The sequence below is a fragment of the Denticeps clupeoides genome, chromosome 1 (assembly GCF_900700375.1).
Source record: "Denticeps clupeoides chromosome 1, fDenClu1.1, whole genome shotgun sequence".
In the NCBI taxonomy this organism is placed as follows: Eukaryota; Metazoa; Chordata; class Actinopteri; order Clupeiformes; family Denticipitidae; genus Denticeps; species Denticeps clupeoides.
The window spans coordinates 37,184,412-37,205,190 of NC_041707.1; the positions used below are offsets into that span (position 1 = coordinate 37,184,412).

The 20,779-nt window shown below is 43.5% G+C and overlaps 2 protein-coding genes across 3 annotated transcripts; both read right to left on the reverse strand.

Moving 5' to 3' along the window:
• Positions 1-2,229: 2,229 nt before the first annotated feature.
• On the reverse strand, positions 2,230-9,365 carry LOC114797024 (E3 ubiquitin-protein ligase TRIM39). 2 transcript variants are annotated; one of them, XM_028991630.1, is made up of 8 exons: positions 8,832-9,365; positions 6,471-7,144; positions 6,260-6,355; positions 5,560-5,793; positions 4,596-4,743; positions 4,450-4,494; positions 4,308-4,334; positions 2,230-3,997 (listed from the first exon to the last, which is right to left on the reverse strand). In XM_028991630.1, exons 2-8 carry the CDS (start codon positions 7,140-7,142, stop codon positions 3,456-3,458), a joined length of 1,764 nt encoding a protein of 587 aa, XP_028847463.1. In that variant the 5' UTR covers positions 7,143-7,144; positions 8,832-9,365; the 3' UTR covers positions 2,230-3,455. The 2 variants fall into 2 exon arrangements, with proteins under 2 accessions (XP_028847463.1, XP_028847455.1); XM_028991622.1 differs by having other exon boundaries at positions 4,581-4,743.
• A 131-nt stretch (positions 9,366-9,496) lies between these two features.
• On the reverse strand, positions 9,497-20,726 carry LOC114797005 (circularly permutated Ras protein 1). The gene is made up of 20 exons (XM_028991587.1): positions 20,578-20,726; positions 18,296-18,353; positions 17,867-17,989; positions 17,201-17,296; positions 16,948-17,034; positions 16,751-16,848; positions 16,479-16,667; positions 15,920-15,970; positions 15,628-15,717; positions 15,024-15,175; positions 14,821-14,902; positions 14,626-14,750; positions 14,475-14,559; positions 13,560-13,666; positions 13,359-13,471; positions 12,742-12,853; positions 12,208-12,348; positions 11,788-11,881; positions 11,600-11,647; positions 9,497-10,072 (listed from the first exon to the last, which is right to left on the reverse strand). Exons 2-20 carry the CDS (start codon positions 18,351-18,353, stop codon positions 9,986-9,988), a joined length of 1,938 nt encoding a protein of 645 aa, XP_028847420.1. The 5' UTR covers positions 20,578-20,726; the 3' UTR covers positions 9,497-9,985.
• Between the last annotated feature and the right edge of the window lie 53 nt (positions 20,727-20,779).

A 20,779-nucleotide genomic window follows, 5' to 3' on the forward strand; every position in this document is an offset into this window, starting at 1 on the left:
AGAGAAATTCTGAATTTGAGTGTCACGAACTGATTAAACTCTTAGCAAAGAGATTCTCACTTAAGTAAATTTGTCTAATTATTGGCCTGTGTTTCCTCTTTTTTATGAATCTTAGGTGCTTTGGGGCAGATTTGGACTTTCACAACCTTGCATGCTGTCAGTGGTCCCAATATAAACTTCCCCTCCCAACGTTTCATCCTCGTTTCTCATCCAGTAAGGTTTTTTGGGGAGTTTTGCCTTCAGAAAGGGTCAAAGGTCACAGGGTTTCAGCTGTAATAGTTCTATTAAAGCCCATAGTGACATTACGGGGTGGTAGTAGCCTAGTGGGTAACACACTCGCCTATGAACCAGAAGACCCAGGTTCAAATCCCACTTACTGCCATTGTATCCCTGAGCAAGACGACTTACTGATTGTAAGTGGCTCTGGATAAGGGCGTCTGGTAAATGCTGTAAATGTAAATATGAACGGTGGTTTTGGTCAATCTGGAGGAGTGCAAGTAGGCACAGACTGTATGGTACATGTAAATAAGATTACATTACGCTCATTACAACAATCAAGTTCAAGTGCCTCAAGCGTGGGAGGCTGTTTGTAATTGTTTGATGCCAAACATTCCTACTTAAAATTCAGCTATGATGAACAACAGCTAAACAAAATAATTTATGAAGTTATTCATACGTAACGCATGCTGCCTGTATATATTTAAAAAAAATAATATTTTGTTGGACTTTAGTCTTGATTTTCATACCGAATCAGCTGCAAGTTAGGGTTAAATAACTTACTTATTAGCTTTATTAAATTTACAGGTATTGTACGTTACATAAATAGACAGACAGATAGAAAGATGCTATGGCTCGTTTTGTTTTATTAATTATAATTAAAAACGATTAAAGTGATAGTTGTGCTGTATTACTGAATGGTACATTCATATTCGTGAAACTATGACACTTTCGGCCAGGCACAGAGCACCATCATCACCGAATGGTGGCGGTGGTGGCCTAGCTGGTGAGGAAACAGACCCGTTACCGGGAGGTTGCCGGTTCGAATCCCGAGCCGCCAAGGTGCCACTGATTTAATGGTTAAAAGCAGAGGACACGCTCCGTTATGTCACCGTGTGCTGCGCTGCAGCGTTTCACAACGTCAGTCACTTCACTTTCGTCGCCGAGCCTCCGGCGGCGCGACGGCGCGGGGCGCCACCTGGCGGCGTCCAACCCTCGCCCGCTTTTATTACGCGCCAGTTACCGCCGACGTGCCCAGGCGAGCGGCCTGCGGTTCGCGGAGAGGCACAGACCGTTAGGATCCTGGGGTGGCGAGGGGGGCGGGTTTTCATTAAGCAGGTGAAAGGTCACCTGGTTGTCGGACTAGTCGTCGTTCGCCAGTCGTTCGTATCAGTAAGATGGCACACAGGGTCGAGTTCCCGCGTCTTTCTGCCGTCTCCGGAGGCGTTCGCGGACGCAGGCTGCTCCCTGCTGGGTAGATCAGCGAATGACAGCGACTTTTTATTTAGCAGCTCCTAAAAACACACGACGCGGCGGTTTACTAGAGACACGCGTTGGGGAGCGAATGCGTCAGCAGCGCCGCCATCTTGGGAGGGGCTGGCGCTCATTTTAAATGAACGAACGTCTATCAGGGCCAAGGTGGAATACAGAATTAAAGAACCATAAACAGGCACTTTTTTTATTGTCATGAATCTATTTACGACCGAGCCGTGAATAAATCTACAGAGAAGCGGTTTTTGAAAGTACAGCATAATTTTATGTTCAAAATGGAATCTGCATATAGGTATTTTAAACTACACTCCTACAACAAGATTTCGTTAAATTGTGCTTATGAAATATTATGCATTGCGTACGCAGTGCAAAAGTCTGCGATCTTCGCTCGTACCATTGGAGAAGTGTGGTTGAATGGACCTGGAATCCAGTTCAAATTTAATGGCAGAATTCACGCATGCTGAGAGGCTGAATGAGACATCTAAGCAGCAGTTTACTTGAGACACACGCATTGTAACAACAGACCTTGAATTGGCATTTGAAGTTTTAACGTCGACTGGTGCGTGGCATACCTCAACACATCCGCCATCTTGGTTTGGGAATCAAAATTTCATCCAATTCGCATACAGATAAAATGATATATTTCAGGTTAGTAAATGCCAAAAATGTCAACATTACTATCAAAAAGCCAATGAATTCATTTGACTGTGCTTGTTAATGTGAGTTAATAAGTTGCAATAGTCTAGTAATTACTTTTATTGAAAAGTAATTGGACAGATCAAAGTAATTTACAGCAGACTATTCAGATATTCTAAAATTATATAGTCAAGAAAAGGAACAACAATGTTTTAAATTGTTCAATGGACCATTCATTTGAACAGAAAAAAGACATCACTTCCATGTGATGCCAGTTTAATCACCATCCACTGACACAATTTCCGGCTGATCATTAGTTTTTGTAATTTAATTCAGAAGGCTGAACCTTAATATATGCTATATTTTCAGTACAGGTGGAAATTGTGAAACTCCATTATTTTAAGTAATTACTTATTATCAATCCACCAAAAGTGAATACATTTCTAAAAACTATCAATATGCGGTTGGGGCTGAATTCTAATAGAGACACAATAGTATACACACAGAAAATAACCAAATGCACAATTGCATCAACTGTACCCTATAAATTATGAGCTGTTGCTTTAAATTTGTTTGAATCTATTCAAGAAGATTTCAGAACTGTACCTGCATGTCTGTGCATTAAAAAGTAAAATATCTCATTGGAAAAATCCAATGTAGTGCCCTTTCAATTCATCATGGGTATCATTAAATTCAGTGAAAGAAATTTAAAATGCCTAATCAAGATTTATTATTTTTTAAATGTATTTTAAAATGAGTAATGCAGGGTTACAGTCAGTATTCAACTACAAGACTTGCCTGCATATAATCTAGCATATAGTTCAGGTATTGCTTACTTGTGTTACAAGCAATTGTGCTAAATGCTATAGACCAAAATACAAATGATCATCTGTGAACTGTGATGTGAAGTGATGTGGGGAAGCCACGATTGCCGGTGAAGATCTTGTACAAGATTTCACCAGATTTTATGTCAGGTCTAATGATCTGTTCATTCTAAATATCTGAAGCTACAGTTTATTTCTGAAAGCGGTTTGCTGGTATGCTGAAATATTCATAAGTATTGAGTGATGATTTCATGGTAACAAAAATGGATTTTTAACATTTCTTAGAGTCACCAAAAAGAGAGCAAATAGGTCATACATCAACAAAACTTTTGGATAACGTGAATCAAGTATTTACAGGAACGCACTTATCGAAACAATCCTCCTGAGAACTAGACATCATTTGTGGAGTCATGCGCTGGCACACTTCAATCATGGACGTCCTGGAGATCCAACTGACTTATTGTAATTACATCAGGGAGCAGGAATGGAACCTGCACCTTACAGCCTTTAGTCCAGCAATACAGGAGTGATGGTGAGTGGTGCTTCATTCTTGCCTGACTTGTTCGTGCAAGGGCTGAAAAATGGGTAGATGGTGTCGCAGAAGGTGTCCACAAAGGTGTAGATGTGCACCTTGGCATGCACGTTGTAGAAGGACACCTGGCCTTTCTCATAGTCCAAAAACACCCCGATTTTCTGTGGCTGGAGGCTGATTGGGAGGTTGGTGGAAGGCTCAGTGCGGAAGGCATAGTTGGTCTTGTCTCGTAGGCTAAGGAACCAGTAGCCATTGCTGGGGTTCACAGTGATCTTGCCCTTCCTGTTGATTGAGTGGCTTGCCACACCCACGTCCCAGTCCGTCTTACCCTCTACGTCCACCTCCCAGTAGTGACGCCCCGTGGTGAAGCCTTGATGACCTAGCACACACACCACACGGTCGAATCGCTCCGGGGTATCTGGGAGGGGCTGGTGCCTTTCACTGCATCTCACCTGCTTCCTGTCTGGTGAGAGGATGAGCCTGGGATGGGCGGTGTTTGGGTCTAGAGTCACGTTCACTGTTGTCACAAAGCATGGAGACCAGGCCAGAAATGAAATGTCTCTCTGTCTATACGTATTTATATTGCAAATATGCATGCCTGGCATTTCAATGACCAAAAGATTGTAATTAGCATTCAGGAATCAGGAATGATTCAGGAATGTCTGCAGTAATGTCGCCTCTTAGTCATTTTGCAAGAGAATGGGAATTCCAGAAAAAGGAATTGTTGCCAGCATAGGCAGAGGTGACAGTCTGCTCATATTCAAAAATATAGTTTAGAGAAATTTTTTTTGTTATATGAACATAAGTTCTGTGCGTATAGCAATTACCTGCATACTCCTGTATCCTCTTTACCTCTGAAACACAAATTATATATGCATATATATTTTAAATGAATCAGTATTTAGTCTCATTGAACTCAAACTGAGCAGCTTTACAGAGAAATTAGTGCATGTTAGTGGAATGAATTACTTGGCTGTGATCTTATCAGGGTGCCCGCTTCAGCACTTGGGGGCACTGCAACACAGCAGATGGATCGTTATAAGCCATTTCCTGTAAACTTAAATCAAACAGTTGTAGAAGTAGCACAAAGAAATTGCTACCTTGGTTGTGCTTACCAACTTCCGGAAGCTTCTTCATCTCTTCCTGAAAGTGCACCAGCAATTGGCACACTGACTCGTATACTTTGCTGGTACCCAGGTCAGAGGTCACAGAAATATCACACCAGTCCCTGACTGTTGGAGGACTGCAGAGTGCAGGGTAGGTCTGTACAGAGAACAATTAACTTTTGTAACAATAACAGAATGTCATTGAAGTACAGTACAGGTCAAAAGTTTGGACACACCTTCTCATTCAATGTGTTTTCTTTATTTTCATGACCATTTACGTTGGTAGATTCTCCCTGAAGGCATCAAAACTATGAATAAACTCATGTGGAGTTATGTACTTAACAAAAAGTGGAGCCCTGGCCTCCACAGTCACCGGACCTGAACCCAATCCAGATGGTTTGGGGTGAGCTGGACCCCAGAGTGAAGGCAAAGGGGCCAACAAGTGCTAAACATTTCAGGTGACGACCTCTTGAAGCTCATTGAGAGAATGGCAAGAGTGTGCAAAGCAGGAATCAGAGCAAAGGGCGGCTATTTTGAAGAAACTAGAATATAAAACAAGTTTTCAGTTATTTCACCTTTTTTTGTTAAGTACAGAACTCCACATGTGTTCATTCATAGTTTTGATGCCTTCAGTGAGAATCTACCAACGTAAATGGTCATGAAAATAAAGAGAACACATTGAATGAGAAGGTGTGTCCAAACTTTTGGCCTCTACTGTATATTTATTTCGATGGACCATAAAGGGGGTTTTGTAAATCTGATTAGAAAAATTATTACTTAAATTAAAATTTATTTCTTAGGCTACAGTTTAATTCAGCCAACTCCTGACTGAACAATTGTGTAAACCTGGGTATGTTTTACTCTGTAAATTTTGCATTTCAGGTTATTTTGCTCATGGATCTGGGATTAGATCAGTATAATTGAAATCAGTGTAATTGATCATGAAATGGGTGTTAGATTTCTAGGTGTAAACCTTCAGGCAGTTGACATAGTTGTTTGACTGTGCAAGGTTTCCCAGCGCCGTGCTTCTCTTCCTGAGCTCCTGCACTTCCTGTTCTAGCTGGCGGATCAGCCCGTCTGCCTGGTGCTCGGCCGAGCAGCGGTTCATCTCGATCACTTCCAGCAGCTCTGCCTGGCTGCGCTCAATGGATGACACGAGCGCCGAGAAGATACGCATGCTTCCTTCCGTTTCCCTCTCTGCAGACACCTGGACGATGAAAAGTTGGGATAGGATGGGTAAAGTGTTCACTGACTAAAAATACTCACTGATACTGAGTATGACACTGAATCTGGCATTTCACAATCACTATAGGTAAATAATTACACATTGTCACCATAAAACCAGTGGTGAACTAAAGTTTAGTTCATACGAATAGTTCATTTTTTCATTCTAAAAATGTACTATCTCACGTGCATGTATACATTAATATAGCCCAGTTCATATAATCGTGGCCTTAATTGCTCACAAAATGGATTGCAATATTCAAGCAATATTGTTGGGTATTGGTGTGCAATCCAAAACCGGCTCATTTGCCGAATCCATTCTTATTCTTTCTTATTGTTTAAAATGGATCCATATGTATTCTGAAGGTGCCAGCTTTTCTGCAGGACGGATAAGGCTGGCATACTGACATTGGGCCATGCAGTGTGCTGTATGTTTGTAATGAACTCACTTTAATGTCTGACAGGGACGATCGGATCTCTTCCATCTTTGTCAGCCTCTCTTTGATCATTTGCTGTATTTTTGACTCTGTGGTCTCTACGTGAGCCTGAAAGCACAAGAGTAAACAGGAAAGAAGAAGGAAACAAGCAGGAAGAACCTGGTTCTTCTTCTCAGAACAACAAGCAGAGCAACGAGCCCCCCCGAGTTCCCTCCAATCGCACCTTGTTCTCCTGCCACTGCTTCTCCACCGGAACCATGCTGTGGGACAGGTGCTCACTTTCTGCACACTCAAGGCAGATGCAGTCCTGGTCAGTTCTGCAGAACAGCTCCAGCCGTTGGTGATGCCTGGGACAACGAGGCATACGTTTTGAGTCTGCTGGCCCACTCAGGGTGTACCTCCTCATGGACGCTGGGCGCGCGACTGGCGATGCCTGGGATGGGTTGGCAGTCGTCAGCGAGATGTCTGAAGGTAGCGAGCCCACAACACAGACCGGGGCATCCGGGGCATCCACCATGGCGCAGGTCTTGGGAAACTTCCTCTTCATCTCAGTGAAAAGCTCGCACGGCATCTCGCCAGGTTTGACCAGATGGTCTCCTGATCTTCCCCGTTCTCTTTCCCTGCCGAAGCCCCCACAGGCGCCCTCCGACCCTGTCATACGTTTGAACTGCTCAGTGATCTCCCGCAGGGTGCGGTTGATGTGCAGCTCTGGCTTCTTCTGGAAGATCTCCTTACAGAGTGGACACTGGCAGACTTTGTTGCCCTCCCAGTAGCAGCCGATGCAGGCCATGCAGAAGCTGTGGCCGCAGGGAGTGGAGACGGGGTTGTCAAACACATCCAGGCAAATGGAGCACAGGAACTGCTCCTCGGACAGGAAGCTACGTGAGAACGGCATGTCTGGGGAGAAGAGCAGAGCAGGTACCTTTAGGTTTTTCCCCAAAACTATTTTTTTCATCCCCTATACAGTCCCACAATGAGATTTCCCCAGGACGCACCGTTTCTGTGTCTGTAGCTTTAAATGCTAATAAGGAGGAGAGAGGCGGGACAAGGAGCACAGCGGCCTATAGAAGTTGAGCGGGCATTCGTGGAAGTGATGTCATGAACACCATCCACCAACCACAATGTTTGGCACAGACAGGAAGTCTGTAGAATAAAATGAACCCACTCGTTCTACAGCGTCTCGTGACGGAACAACAAAAACAAACATATGTGCTCATTTACATCCAATCGCCAAGCAACTGCAATGCTTTGCACCTTTGGAAGCCATGACGGTCGGTGGAGACAATGTTTTAGGGGAGGGGCAGGAAATAGGGGACCTGTAGGCTGTTGCATCATGATCATTATGATCTACAGACAGATCACATAGTATTTTCTCTTAACCAAGCCAAGCCAACAACACAGTGTGCGTCACAAGCACAAAGTCTGCTGAAAATAGCACTTCCACTCAGGGGACTGCTTTTTATGAGTGACAATTCTGTGAAAGGAGAAAAAAAACAGCATGACCCACACGGTGCTTAGCCTGTTGCACAATATTCATCAAATAATCTTTTTCTTTTTTTTTTGAAGAAGTAACATTTTTAGTAGGGACAGTGTGACAAGACTAAAGCCCCATTTGAAGTGAGGCTGACCACAAAGAGTCTTCTTTCTGTTCTTTAGCGCCAAGTTGGTATAAAAACACCCTAAAACCAAATACTAAAAGCACAAATGTTTGAGAGGAGGCTGTATTATTGTATCACTGACATATCCAGCCTTGCCCTTCACTTTACATCTGTAGGAAAACAACTGACTGTTGCCAGGATGGAAGAAATTAGTTCGATGGGGCACTTTGGGTCACCTTGATCTACTTGAACTCAGCAGTAGATCAGTAAATGATGCAGGTTTTGAACCCACAAACATTTACATTTAAGGCATTTAGCAGACGCCCTTATCCAGAGCGACCCCCTGCAGACACTCAGGGGTTTGAACTTTTGACTTTGTGGTCTTCTGGTTTATAGGCGAGGCTGCTAGCACCCAAACACGAAGCGCTCGGGTGCCTTGCTCCTGTAAATTTGACTGGACTCCTCATTGTTATAGCAATATAATTATGCAGAAGGAGAAGCTTTGCTTGAACTGCCTGACAGCTTGTACTGTTCAGCTCGTATGAAACAGCATACCAGGCCGCCACAAGAATCGTTCCACCAAGCATTCTACAGATTCTTGGTGCTCATCAGTCTGCGTCATCTGACCTAGGTGCGATAAGCGAGCAGTTTTTCCACTGCCTGCTTGATTTTCAGTTTTCTCAGTGGAATGAAGTGCAACAGGATGCATGGCGCGTGCAAACTGATGATTCTGAGGATAAATATATCATATCATACATCATTGTTTTTTTGTCCACGCTTTGAAGACTATTTATTGTGGTCTCTCTTTTGTAAGCTCATTTGAAAAATATTATTGAATTTGGCAATTTTAATCAAGGTCAATTGCATGTCTGGTTGGTTCCATAATGCATGTTTTCATTTCATACATGTTATATTTGCATATAAGAACACGTTGGACCAGAGTGCTGGTCCAACGCGGTCAGCAGTTTCGCCAGCGTTCATATTACCTGTAAAGACGAGATTCCAGGGCGTATTCCAGGGTCTTCCTCCGAGGATCCTCCGTCAGGCGTGAGACTGAAGGTGCTGAAGGGTGCGGGTCAGGACTGATGGTGGTGTCCACAAGTCTGCGAGTTTGTCTGCACACTTCCGTGCTCCCACGACTCCTCCTCTTCCTCCGCTCACAGATGGGTACAATGTGAACGAACCTGTCTGTACAGCACCGCGGCCATACAGATGGCGTTTCACCATTAGGTGAAAGGTATACCATGTGCAAAAGTGTCATTTGTTTCTTGACACAATAAGTGGTGACTGAATAGTAATATGGTATTGAATGCAATCTGCAATTAATTTCAAGATATATAGCTATATGGGTATTGAGGTAAATGGGCTGCAGTGGTCAGTGACATGGTTGTAAATTCGAATCCCAACTTCTGTGTGCAGGTTTGAATGCTCTCCCCCTGTTGGCGTGGGTTTTCCCTGAGTCCTCCGGTTTCCTCCCAAAGGAATGAAAACTAGGCGAGCTAGTGACTATGATCTGTCCGTATGTGTGTATGTGTGTGTTTGCTGGTGAATGGTGTGTGTGTGTGTGTGTGTGTGTGTGGGCTGCCACCCTACCCTGGGATGGGCTCTGGCAGCAGGAATAAGTGAGTCAGTGAGTGAGTGAGAGAGATAATTAGGTAATAAGACGTTTAATGCAAACATCTTGCATACTTGTACAGGAGCATATACGTTTTTTCCCCCCAGTCTTTTTCCTTGGTGACCAATGTGCTGCAAAATGTTTTCTGAGGATGCTAAATTTCAGATGGCCTGAAACGGTCCGGGACTGTGTGTCTGCCGTTGGGAGCAGAAATGGGAAACCCCGACATACTGAGTTCACAGTGTTAATGACCAGATGATCCCAGCATTGCAGATAAGTAGAGAATGCTGAGGATCTTGTCCAACTGGTTTATGTACATTACCTTCGCAAAAATGATGCTACCAGACTGTTACTGGTGGTATTTTACTACTTACCACAAAAGAAAGAATAACACGCTGTGCAAAGTAAGTCTTGTTGAAATTTCTAGTTTGTAACATTTGTCATAGAGTGTCATAGCTAGTGCAGGTCTTTCTTCTGCTGAATGGTGGCGGAACGGTCATGACTCTTTCTGACGGGACGTCCTGCTCAGCTCTCCAGTGCAGCTTGGCAACTGTTGATACTTCGCGCCCTCTTCATTTGGTACACCACTTTTGCAGCCTCGTCCGAGAGAGCCTGAAGGAACAGCATGGCACATAAAATCCCATAATATATCTGTTTGTTCAAAAAAGAAAGGTCCAAGAAAGAAAATTGTCCACCAAGACCCAGGAGACATACCAGAAGGGTGATTAAATGATAAAGAAAATTATTGCGAAATAATTATTCCTCAATAGAAATATAAGACTATATATATGGTCTATACATGGAGTGGTGGCCTAGTGGGTAAGGGAACGGACCCGTAATCAGAAGGGTGCCAGTTATTGTCCCCACACACTGCTCCCCGGGCGCCTGTCATGGCTGCCCACTGCTCACTAAGGTTGATGGTTAAAAGCAGAGGACACATTTCGTTGTTTAACATTGACAATGACTTCACTTTCACAATGTCAGGAGCACCTAACTGACCATGCAGGTGTAAGGTTAGGTTTGGATAATCCCAAGGGCAACCAGGAGCTGCCTAAACTTCTCCTCCGTACACTTATTCCTCATCAAAACCAAAACTATATCACCTCCAGTGACTCAAAAGATGTAAACCGATCTGTGCTGAACACCTCTGCACGTGTGTGACAAAATGTGCGAGTATGCTGTGAAAAGATCTATTACCAAATATACACAGTATAGACAATATCTCACAAAAGTGGGTACACACCTCACATACACACCTAAATATTTGATCATGTCTTTCCTTGGGACAACACTGAAGACACAACACTGAAGATACGACACATACATTTGCTGTCCACTCAAAATAACTAACCACTTCATATAGTCCAGGCCATCTTTATGTTAAGCTACAATTCTTTTTTTCAGATTCTCAGAGAGTTCTTTGTCAGACGGTGCCATGTTGAACTTGTTGACCAGTACGACAAGTGACGTGAAAGTGAAGTGATTGTCATTGTGAAACACTCGGTGACACAACTAAATGTGTCCTCTGTATTTAACCATCACCCATGGTGAGCAGTGGGCAGCCATGACAGGCGCCCGGGGAGCGGTGTGTGGGGACCGGTACCCTGATCGAGGGGACCTTAGTGGAACCTTGGCGCTCCGGGATTCAAAACCGGCAACCTTCCGGTTACGTGTCCATTTCCTTACCAGCTAGTCCACCCCTGCTCCAGACATGTTGACCGGTATGAGAGAGTGGGAATGTGACAACACCAAGTTTAACACACTGCTCCCCATTCACACCTGAGACCAGGTTACACTAACCAGGTGACTGATTGGGTTCAAAAAAAGGCAGGTTTAGACATTAATGTCTGTGTGTTTAGTTATTTTGTGGAGACAGTAAATTTACACTCGTACACAAGCTGCACACTGACTACATTACATTGGATCAAAGTGTCACATTTTTTGTGTTGTTCTAATATTAACAAAATGTGAGAGGTGTATGGACTTTTGTGAGATACAATTACTATTACTATACTATAACAGCCTTGTGACTATTTAACACCTCACCTTTAAGCAAAATTAATTTGCTCGAACGTGAAGAAGAAAGCACATTACAGTAAAATAACCGTTTGAACTGAACAAGATGTCTGTGGGACTGACCGTGATTGGTGAGTATAATTCCTGGGGTTGTTTGGAGGTTTTGCCCTCCTGCAAACCAGAACGATATTATCAGATATTTCACTCAAATGTACCAGCTGTGAAAGGGGTACTGATCCACTGATCTGGTATATAAAAAAAATGGACAGAAAACCATATACAATGTGTGCGGCATGGAGCCTTCTCCTCACCTTGTCCTCTGCAGTGAGGTCCTCACAGATCATGCTCATTGTGCTGATCCAGTTGCCATACACGCTTTCTTCCTTAGGGGCGGGCCTCTGCTCACTGTTACAGGACCAGAGAACTGAGATTTATATGCGCGCCTTGCCCTATACCAAATTAGGACCCAAATCTCTATAGCAGCCATGAATGCACAAATATAGAGATACTCTGAAATGCCATTTATTGAATTTATTCATCCTGTGTTTCAAATGAGATGCCCAGTAAGACACTTGCGGGTAAGACACTTGCCTCTGAGCCAGAAGACCACAAAGTCACAGGTTCAAATCCCCCTTACTGCCAATGTGTCCCTGACCAAGATTCTTAATGGCAATTGTAAGTCACTCTGGATAAATGCGGTAAATGTAAATGAGCAAAACTGACCCACATACCTGATGTCTATGAGCAGGTCTTGCTGCGCTTGGAGTTGCTTTTGCGCTTCCTGGATTTTGCCCTCCATTGTGAGCCTGGCACACAGCTGGGCGCAGTGCACCCCCAGCACGGACATATTCAGACTGCCGGCCCACACCCAGCTGAGGGTAAAGAAATGTTTCTTTGGGAGTCTGCTTCCTATCCCGCAAGGCCTCCGCTGCCCCCCCAGCTCTGTGATGCACTTTATAATTAATATTGACTATATAATTAATATAATTAATATTTACAATATTGAAGGAAGCGGAATTGTGAGGCTGCTGGTTCGAATCCCGAGCTGCCAAGGTGCCACTGAGGTGCCACTGAGCAAAGTACACACTGCTTTCATGGCTGCCCACTGCTCACTGAGGGTAATGGTTAAATGCAGAGGACTCAGTGGCACCTTGGCTGCTCGGGATTCGAACTCATTACTGTACTGAGTTGCTTTGGGGGTTACACTGTGTAGGGTCCACCGTGCTGGGTTGTGTTGTTTTCAGCTTTATTGCTGGAGTAAGCACCTGCTGGTGGTCACACGTCTCTGCTGGGTGATGACTCTGGTCACCTTGTGCATGTCTCGTGTTCTGAATTCCAGCTGTAGCTGGAAGGGAATCCGGTCCCTCCTCTGAAAACCTGCAGCATGGATAGAAAGAGGCACGTGCCAACGGCTTTGTCACAAGGCATTTTGAAACGGGCTAAATCATGAACACGTCTGCAGGGTGTCACTTACCGATTTCCTGTGTGCCATACACATATTTTGCAGGTGAGATTCTTGCTAGTGCATTTCAAGAATGAAGCTGAAAGTCTTTATACAGCTCAGTAATCAGTAAAATGTGTTAAGCCCAAGTCATCAGAGTCTTTGATACAGTTGTGTGTTTAAGATGATCCTTTATTAATCCCACAAGTGGGAAATGTACGATTTTGCTTTTCACAGTAGCCTCTGTTCAACTGCCAGACCATTGCTGACCAGTCAGGATTTACGTGTGGCTTCTCAGACTGTTCCACACCCAAACATGTCCAGCCAATGATTGTTCTGAAGCACAAACTGTGCATTGTCGCCAAAAGACGATAAAGCAACAGAGATGGAAGAGATATGGCACACTCTGAAACTGGGTCAAGAAACAGAAGCTCTGCTCACTTTCCACTTTGTCTGGCTTCACAGCAAACTGGAAGGTCATCTCCTGTCCCTCAGTCACATTACCCACGTCCCTCATCACACGGTGACTGTCCCCTTCCTCGTAGGGATAATATCTGAGCGATAGTGAGAGAGAGAGGGGGGGGAGGTGCCAGATGAATTGCTTTGGGTAGACTGGTAGAGAAAGCAGGGACAGTAACTTACATGCCGTCCGGTGCCATTAGTGTTGCCCTGACACCTGTCGCCATGACGCTGTCAGCCAGAACAGACTTGATTTCCAGGGCCACAGTGCCGATGTTGACGATGTTGACCTGCAAACAGGGCATTCGTCATCATTCACATATATCATGGACAATACATTTGACCTAGTTGAATATATTATTCAATGAAATCATTAAATCACTGATTAGTACATTTATAAATTCTAATAAACACTTAATTTAAACTCCCCTCAGACGTGCTGACAACCCTGCAGAGCTATTGAAAGGATTTTTTCTTAGATCAAAATATGAGGAACTGTGTACATTGTACATTCTAGAATGCTGAGATGACGTTTCGCTCAATTCTGAACAAACACACACAAAAATGAAACTGTTTTCAGCAGACACTGCATGATAAAAATATATAAAATGATATGATAAAATGAAGCTGAAAGTCTTCATACAGTTGAAGCTGTAAAAAATAAAACTGTTTTCAGCAGATACTGCATGATAAAAATATACTTTTTATATCATCTGTAATAATTATATAATATATTTAAATTCTATTCTAATGCAATTTTTATCAAGATCCTAATCTGTGATCTACACAGTAAGAAAAAAGGTTAAAGGTCATTCTTAACGTGCTTAGGCATGTTTGTCCTTCGTATATAATTTTCTTGCTGTCAAACATCATTTATGTTTCAATGGAATGATCTGTAGCATTGCACTGCTGACAATATTTCTCTGCATATCAAACCTAATCAAGATATGTGTAATGAAGGAATGTGCTAATGTAAAAACTGATTCCAGGTCAGCTATCAAGTAAACCGGATTGGGGGCGTAAAACAGTAAAGCGTAAGCGGATGCTAACTTGCCTACATCACACCTCGTTCCTTTGGCAGCGGAAAAAGTGACTCACCCGCCCTCCAGTGAGATCTGCCAGCCTTCCCACCTCAGCTAGCCGACAGTCCTCCCCCTCGAATGTCATTACTGACACGATCACTCTGTCGATGGAAAAAGGTCAAGTCTTTTGAAACTATGTACACTATGTGCAATAATTTGGTCCTCACCCCTTTTCAGCAGCATAAGTGGCCAGTTGGGCATAGAAATAAGGCGAGGGGTTGGGGCCATGCGCAGACTCCTGTTCTAATTGGCCCAAGCCAATATTAGCCCGTCCGTCAGTACAGATGATCACCTACAGACACAATCCTCAATGTAAACAACACTCTGTGTTTCCACTTACTTAAAAAAAAGGACCCACTGACCTTTGACCCTGGGTACTGGGAAGCCATCGCTATGGAGATGAGGGCAGCGGGGCCCAGTGCCGTGGCTCCATGCTCTCTCAGCCTGCAGAGAGAGGGGAAAAAAATTGGGAACGTCAGGAAGTGATATGAAGGTGAATGGTCGGCAAGAAACATGTCAAAATAACGACAGTAATTAATTACTGAATGAATTCAGGCAGACTCACTCCTTCACGCTCTTGGTGAGCGGCTGCAGACTCTCGGCGATGCAGTGAAGGGTGGTGAAGTTCTCTCCCTGTTCTCTCAGGTGGTCATAGTCGAGCAGGGCCCAGTCTCTCAGACTCAGGGGCACGCTCAAGCTGTCCCCATAAACCGTCACCTAAAGTGCACACCTCAGCTGTTTAAAACAGTTTCACTTATGATCTAAAACAAAAAAACATTTACTAAATAATTAATTTCCATGTTTAAGAGTTTATATATATATATATGTGTGTGTGTATGTGTTTATATACACACACACACACACACACACACACACACACACACACACACACACACACACACACACACACACACAAATAAATAAATAATTAAAAAACATTATATATATATTAATTGAATTAAATATAAATAAACATAAATTATAGCCTGTCCTCTAAATTGTAAATCTTGATATAGTGACACAATCTACATAAAATATGCAAAAATATAATACTCTAGGTCTGCAAAAGGCTTCCAAAACAAACCATCCCAAAATACATAATTTTTTTTAATGAAAATACAGACCTATCAAGTGAATTAGAAATGAAAGAAAGCGCAGGAATCGCTTACCTCATCATTGAACGTAACCAAGGCCACCCTGCGATGGGGAGACCTTTGGAGTAGAAAAGACAGTGCCTTCTGCAGGGCATTTTGGACACCCTGCAGGAGAAAATCTATTATCATACTATGGTACATATATACATACATACATACATCTGTAATCATCAACAGGCCTTCTGTCTTAATACCTTAATCTCCTCTGTATTTTCCGTTACTTCACTCTAGTAATTGTAGAAGCAGAAGCTGTATGGAACAAAGGCCCGGAATGGGTCTGGACCTTATCGATGAGGTTTAGACTCACCTGCAGTCTAGATATGTGAGTGGGGGACCTCATACTGTTCCCAGCGGAAATCTGGAGAAGTAGCGATGATATAGGTAATAAATTAGACAGCAAAAATCAGCATGCAGTATCAGTTAAAAGTTTGGATGCACCCACTCTCTGGCGGTCATGGAGATTAACATGGAGCCATTTAGAAGAATACAAGGAACATATTTAGTATTTTTTGTATCAGGCGAAAGTGAAGTATGCTCTGCTTTTGTATGTTTTACCTTCATAGCTGCTTTGTTCACTATTGTCATAATCAAAGCCGCTTGATGAGATTCTCATCAACACGAGTGAATGATAAGAACGTGTTCAGCATGAACCTTCAGGACTGTTGGAAACCGTCCTAGCTGACTAACTTAAGGTGGAGGAAATGCTGCCATTACAGCACCACAGCATGACCTCATGGGTGTACTTTTATCATACCATGTCTTCAGTTCTGTTCTTTTATGTAAAAAAACATGCCAGACCCATAAATGAGTAGGGTGCGTTCCAACTTTTGACTGTGATGTCCATGTGTAGACAGGTCAATAAAGACCTCAGACGTGACGCTCATGCTCCCAGAAATGTCAACACAGAAGACCACCATCATGTCCTCCAGGTTCTCATAGTCCCCATCACTGTTCCCATCCATGTAGAGGATATCTCTTCCCGGTGGGGGGCGGTGAAAGCATCGAGCGCCGCCAGGCAGTGCGTTTTCTGTCCCGCAGAACTCACAGGTCCACACCTGACAGTGAAAATTCACCTGTAGTGGGTAAAATTTTTTTCTCCAGCCGTAGAGTTAGCACATGATTGCTAAAGGTTCCTCACGCTTATGTTCTGTCGGTTCTGCACGCTGCTGACTGCGGATAGGACAGCCACACATTTCCCACAGTACACTGGCTTCTGATTGCTCTGGATACTGGTAGCTGCAAGATGTTTCGATCACATGCGGTGTTAATGACCTGTCACTACATGACTAAATTGTTCTGTGGGTGTGCGTGAAAGGGTTTTAGGAGGAACCTCACACTTGCTTATATCTACCAGGCTTCCCAGGCTGACTGACAGAACATTTACGTTGGCTTTGATGCGGGTCTCGCCCTTTCCCTCCAACCCTGTGGACACGTGAAGGCAGAAAAGCAAAAATTTTCACAGCCCAGCTTCAGAAACTTAAGAGTCCCAAAAAAAACTTCTGTAGATCCAAGACACCGACAACCCACAGCATGAATTCAAACTGCAGTCAGCAATAAAGACTTCAGTGAACCGAGATTGTGAGTCTACCTCGGGGTGGCACTGGGGGTGGTCCTGATGTGGGCCGTGGCTGCCTCTTGGAAGAAGAATGACGTGGCGGCACAGGCGGAGCTACAGTGGCTTGTGCTGCAACGAGGCAAAAGTTCAAACTAATTTAGGTGACAAATTAAGTCTCAGTTACTTTACAGGAGTAAGACACCGTTTTTCACGAAGATCTTCCCTCGTTTGTGTGTGGCTAACAGTATCAGAGTGGGGTTCAAATGTGGTTACGACATATTCATGTACTTCAGACATTCAGTGTGACTCCGGGAACACACCCTCCCACCATTGGCCTGACAAGTGGACCCAAGCCTTCACAGCAAATTCTCTTCTGTTTGAAGAGAACGTAGAGAAACGTGTGTTCAGAAATGAACGTGTCCTACCCAATTTGAATGTTAATTAAAAACACAAGTCTGAAATGCAGGGGTGAGTCCACTGAAGTTCTGGAAAATGAATACTTCCTCTTTATTGGACCAATACAGCCATATATGTTTGAACTGAAACAGGTGCTAGATGCTATCAGATGCTGATGGAAATCACTGATGCTAACTATTTGGCACAACAACAGCATCGAGCGCCGCTGGTTTAGAAGAAATCTTATTACATTTATAAAGTGGTTTTTTTTGTTACTGTTGAGGATCAGAGCGGAAGTTATACCAGGTTTTGGGAGTACAGCGACGCGGTTGTCGTAGTCATGATTGTTGACTGACTGCGATCGGGAGGCGCTTGCTGCTGGCCTCCGATATTCACTTCGAGAGCCGGCCAGTGTTTGGCAGGGACCTAGAAGACACAGAGAGGCCAAAAGTGGAATATGAGGTCAGACACAGAGCAAAATAAATACAGCACGCTTCACGTGACCAAATATGTACCGAGATGTCTTTTACTAAAGCCTAAGATGAAAAATACCCAGCGAAATAATCAAGTTACAGCAGTGATTTTCATCACGTCTTGCCACATTTGTCCCAATCATCAGCTTCACAAAACTGTGGAAGTCTTCCTGACCACCAGGCTCAGCTACTTCAAGCCACACAAGCATCTTTCTTATGCAGCAAGGTTTTCCTTTCTGAAAATCTCTGAAAATCTCACTTGCTGCCATTGTTCCAGGTTTCCAGTTGCACACAACATGACTGCAGGCAAACTCCATCTGGGGGGACAGGGTGAGAGAAGGAAGATTGGCCAAACTATGAAATCTATGGCAGCTGAAACTGAACCTCAACATATCAAGCAATACATAAAAATAAAGGGAAAAAAAGCAATAATTACGTTAATAACAACAATAGACAGACATATATCCTCTTGCATACTGTGCATTTCATACATACAGATATAATCAGTAGTCAGAGTTGATTATAAGAAATATGGTGAGTATCACTGCTGATGGTTTCAATTTCAAATTGGAATCAGAGTGTTGACCAGAATGTTAACACGGGCAAACAATTCATTTACATTTTACATTTAAGGCATTATCCAGAGCAACGTACAATCAGTAGTTACAGGGACAGTCCCCCTGGAGCAACTTAGGGTTAAGTGTCTTGCTCAGGTACTTGCTATAGGGTGGTAGTAGCCTAGTGGGTAACACACTTGCCTGTGAACCAGAAGACCCAGGGTCAAACCCCACTTACTACCATTGAGCAAGACCCTGAGTGTCCCCATAAGGGGGACTGTCCCTGTCACTACTGATTGTAAGTCGCTCTGGACAAGGGCGTCTGATAAATGCCATAAATGTAAATGTAGGTACACAATGGTGGTAAGTGGGGTTTGAACCTGGGTCTTCTGGTTCATAGGCGAGTGTGTTACCCACTAGGCCACTACCAAGTAGTGTGTGTATATTGTTTTGCTGTGGGGTTGAATTCCTGTATGAATAAAAAAGCAAACAAACAAAAAAAAAAACACACCAAGCATACTAATTGTGGTGAACCGGCCAAAAAACAAAAACACAAAATGCTCAACTGTCAAAATGACAGGATGTGTGAACCAGTGAGATCAGGGAAGCACTGCAGTCATTCTGAAAACCCATCACTTCCTGCTGGGGCCATGTACAACAGAGCACATCAAAATGTACACGGCTCATAAAAATAAAGGGAACACAAAAAAAGACCTCCCAGATCTGAATGAATGAAATATTCTTATTAAATACTTTTGTTCTTTACATAGTTGAATGTGCTGACAACCAAACCACACTAAAATAATTGAAGGAAATCAAATTGATCAGGTCTGGGGAGCCAGTCCATATCATCAATGCGCTTGTCTTTCAGGAACTGCTGACACACTCCAGCCACATGAGGTCTTGCATTGTCTCACATTAGGAGGAACCCAGGGCCAACCACCCCAGCATATGTTACGTCCCTGGACGTACGCTCCCACGTGTTCTGTGTGACTGGCTGTGTTTTTGTTTTTCTGTTTCTTTTAGGTGGACTTCGAGGGAGTCTACCAGCACCACCTAACATCTGCCTTTAGGTTACCTCCAATTATATGAAGAGACTTCAGATGGTGTTTGGAAGGTCCCCAGGGTCTGCTAGGCCCTTACTGTTTTGAGAGGTCCCCAGGGTCCACGGAGATCTGCAAGGAGCTCCGTTGGGGATCTCATTTGTGTGTCTTGTTGCTTTGTTGTTAGCCTGTGTTAGCCTGAGTCCACAGTTTTAGTGTACCTGTTAGCTCGCTGTAAATAAAAGCACGGTTTGTACGCTTTGTTTGGTTGTGTGTGTAACAGTAGACGTCCTCCTCTCCACACCCTAGACCTAATAGCATGACAGCACATGGTCTCACAAGAGGCATGAGAATCTCATCTCGATACCTAATGGCAGTCAGGCTGCCTCTGGCGAGCACATGGAGAACTGTGAGGCCACCCAAAGAAATGACCCACTGCCAAATTGGTCATGCTGGCGGATGTCACAGGCAGCATGTCATGTCTGTCACATGTGCTCAATAAATGTGCTCAGCCTATTCCATTTGCACAACAGCATTTGAAATTGACAGTGTTGCTTCCTAAGTTGTGATTGACATTGTGTTGTTTAAGTGTTCCCTTTATTATTTTGAGCAGTGTACTTCAGTGATGACTCCTGTACATTTAAATCCAAGTACTCTGAAGCAAAAGGAAAAAACTACAGAGACTAGAAATCTGAATGTGACTTGAAATGATCAACCAACAACATAAAATAACCAACCAACACATAATTAATCAACCATTCACGCGTCTTACCCATGATGGATTCATGGAATAAGAGTCAAATGGGTCACTAATCTCCTACACATCAGTTTAACGTGATAATTATCTTTTAGAAATATAATTTTATAATGCCTGTCATTCATCGAATCAATGGATGTGCATACGGCTGTGAAAAAAAGAGCGAACGGCTTGAACGTGGTACCTGGTCAAGCAGCTGCTTCTGTAGGGAACTTCTGTCCTTTGTCTCTATGTGGATTTAAAGTTCAGCAGTGTCTATGAACCTCCCTCTCCTTGCCTCTCTCTCTTTGTAGACCTGCAGATGTTGCACGACAGGAAGTCAGGAAAGTGCAGAGAGAAAAAAAACGGGGGGATGAGACTCGTTGACAGAGAGGAAAAACAACAGA

Coding starts and splice junctions, on each gene's coding strand:
- LOC114797005 (XM_028991587.1), bottom strand. CDS start 18,353: ATGGAGTTTGCCTGCAGTCATGTTGTGTGCAACTGGAAACCTGGAACA. Junction 16,668..16,750: donor AGAACCGACAGAACATAAGC/GTGAGGAACCTT, acceptor TTTCACTGTCAG/GTGTGGACCTGTGAGTTCTG. Junction 12,854..13,358: donor GAAGCCAGACAAAGTGGAAA/GTGAGCAGAGCT, acceptor TCCATGCTGCAG/GTTTTCAGAGGAGGGACCGG.
- LOC114797024 (XM_028991622.1), bottom strand. CDS start 7,142: ATGCCGTTCTCACGTAGCTTCCTGTCCGAGGAGCAGTTCCTGTGCTCC. Junction 4,495..4,580: donor AGTTGGTAAGCACAACCAAG/GTAGCAATTTCT, acceptor GCTGTGTTGCAG/TGCCCCCAAGTGCTGAAGCG. Junction 4,335..4,449: donor CCTGATAAGATCACAGCCAA/GTAATTCATTCC, acceptor TTTGTGTTTCAG/AGGTAAAGAGGATACAGGAG.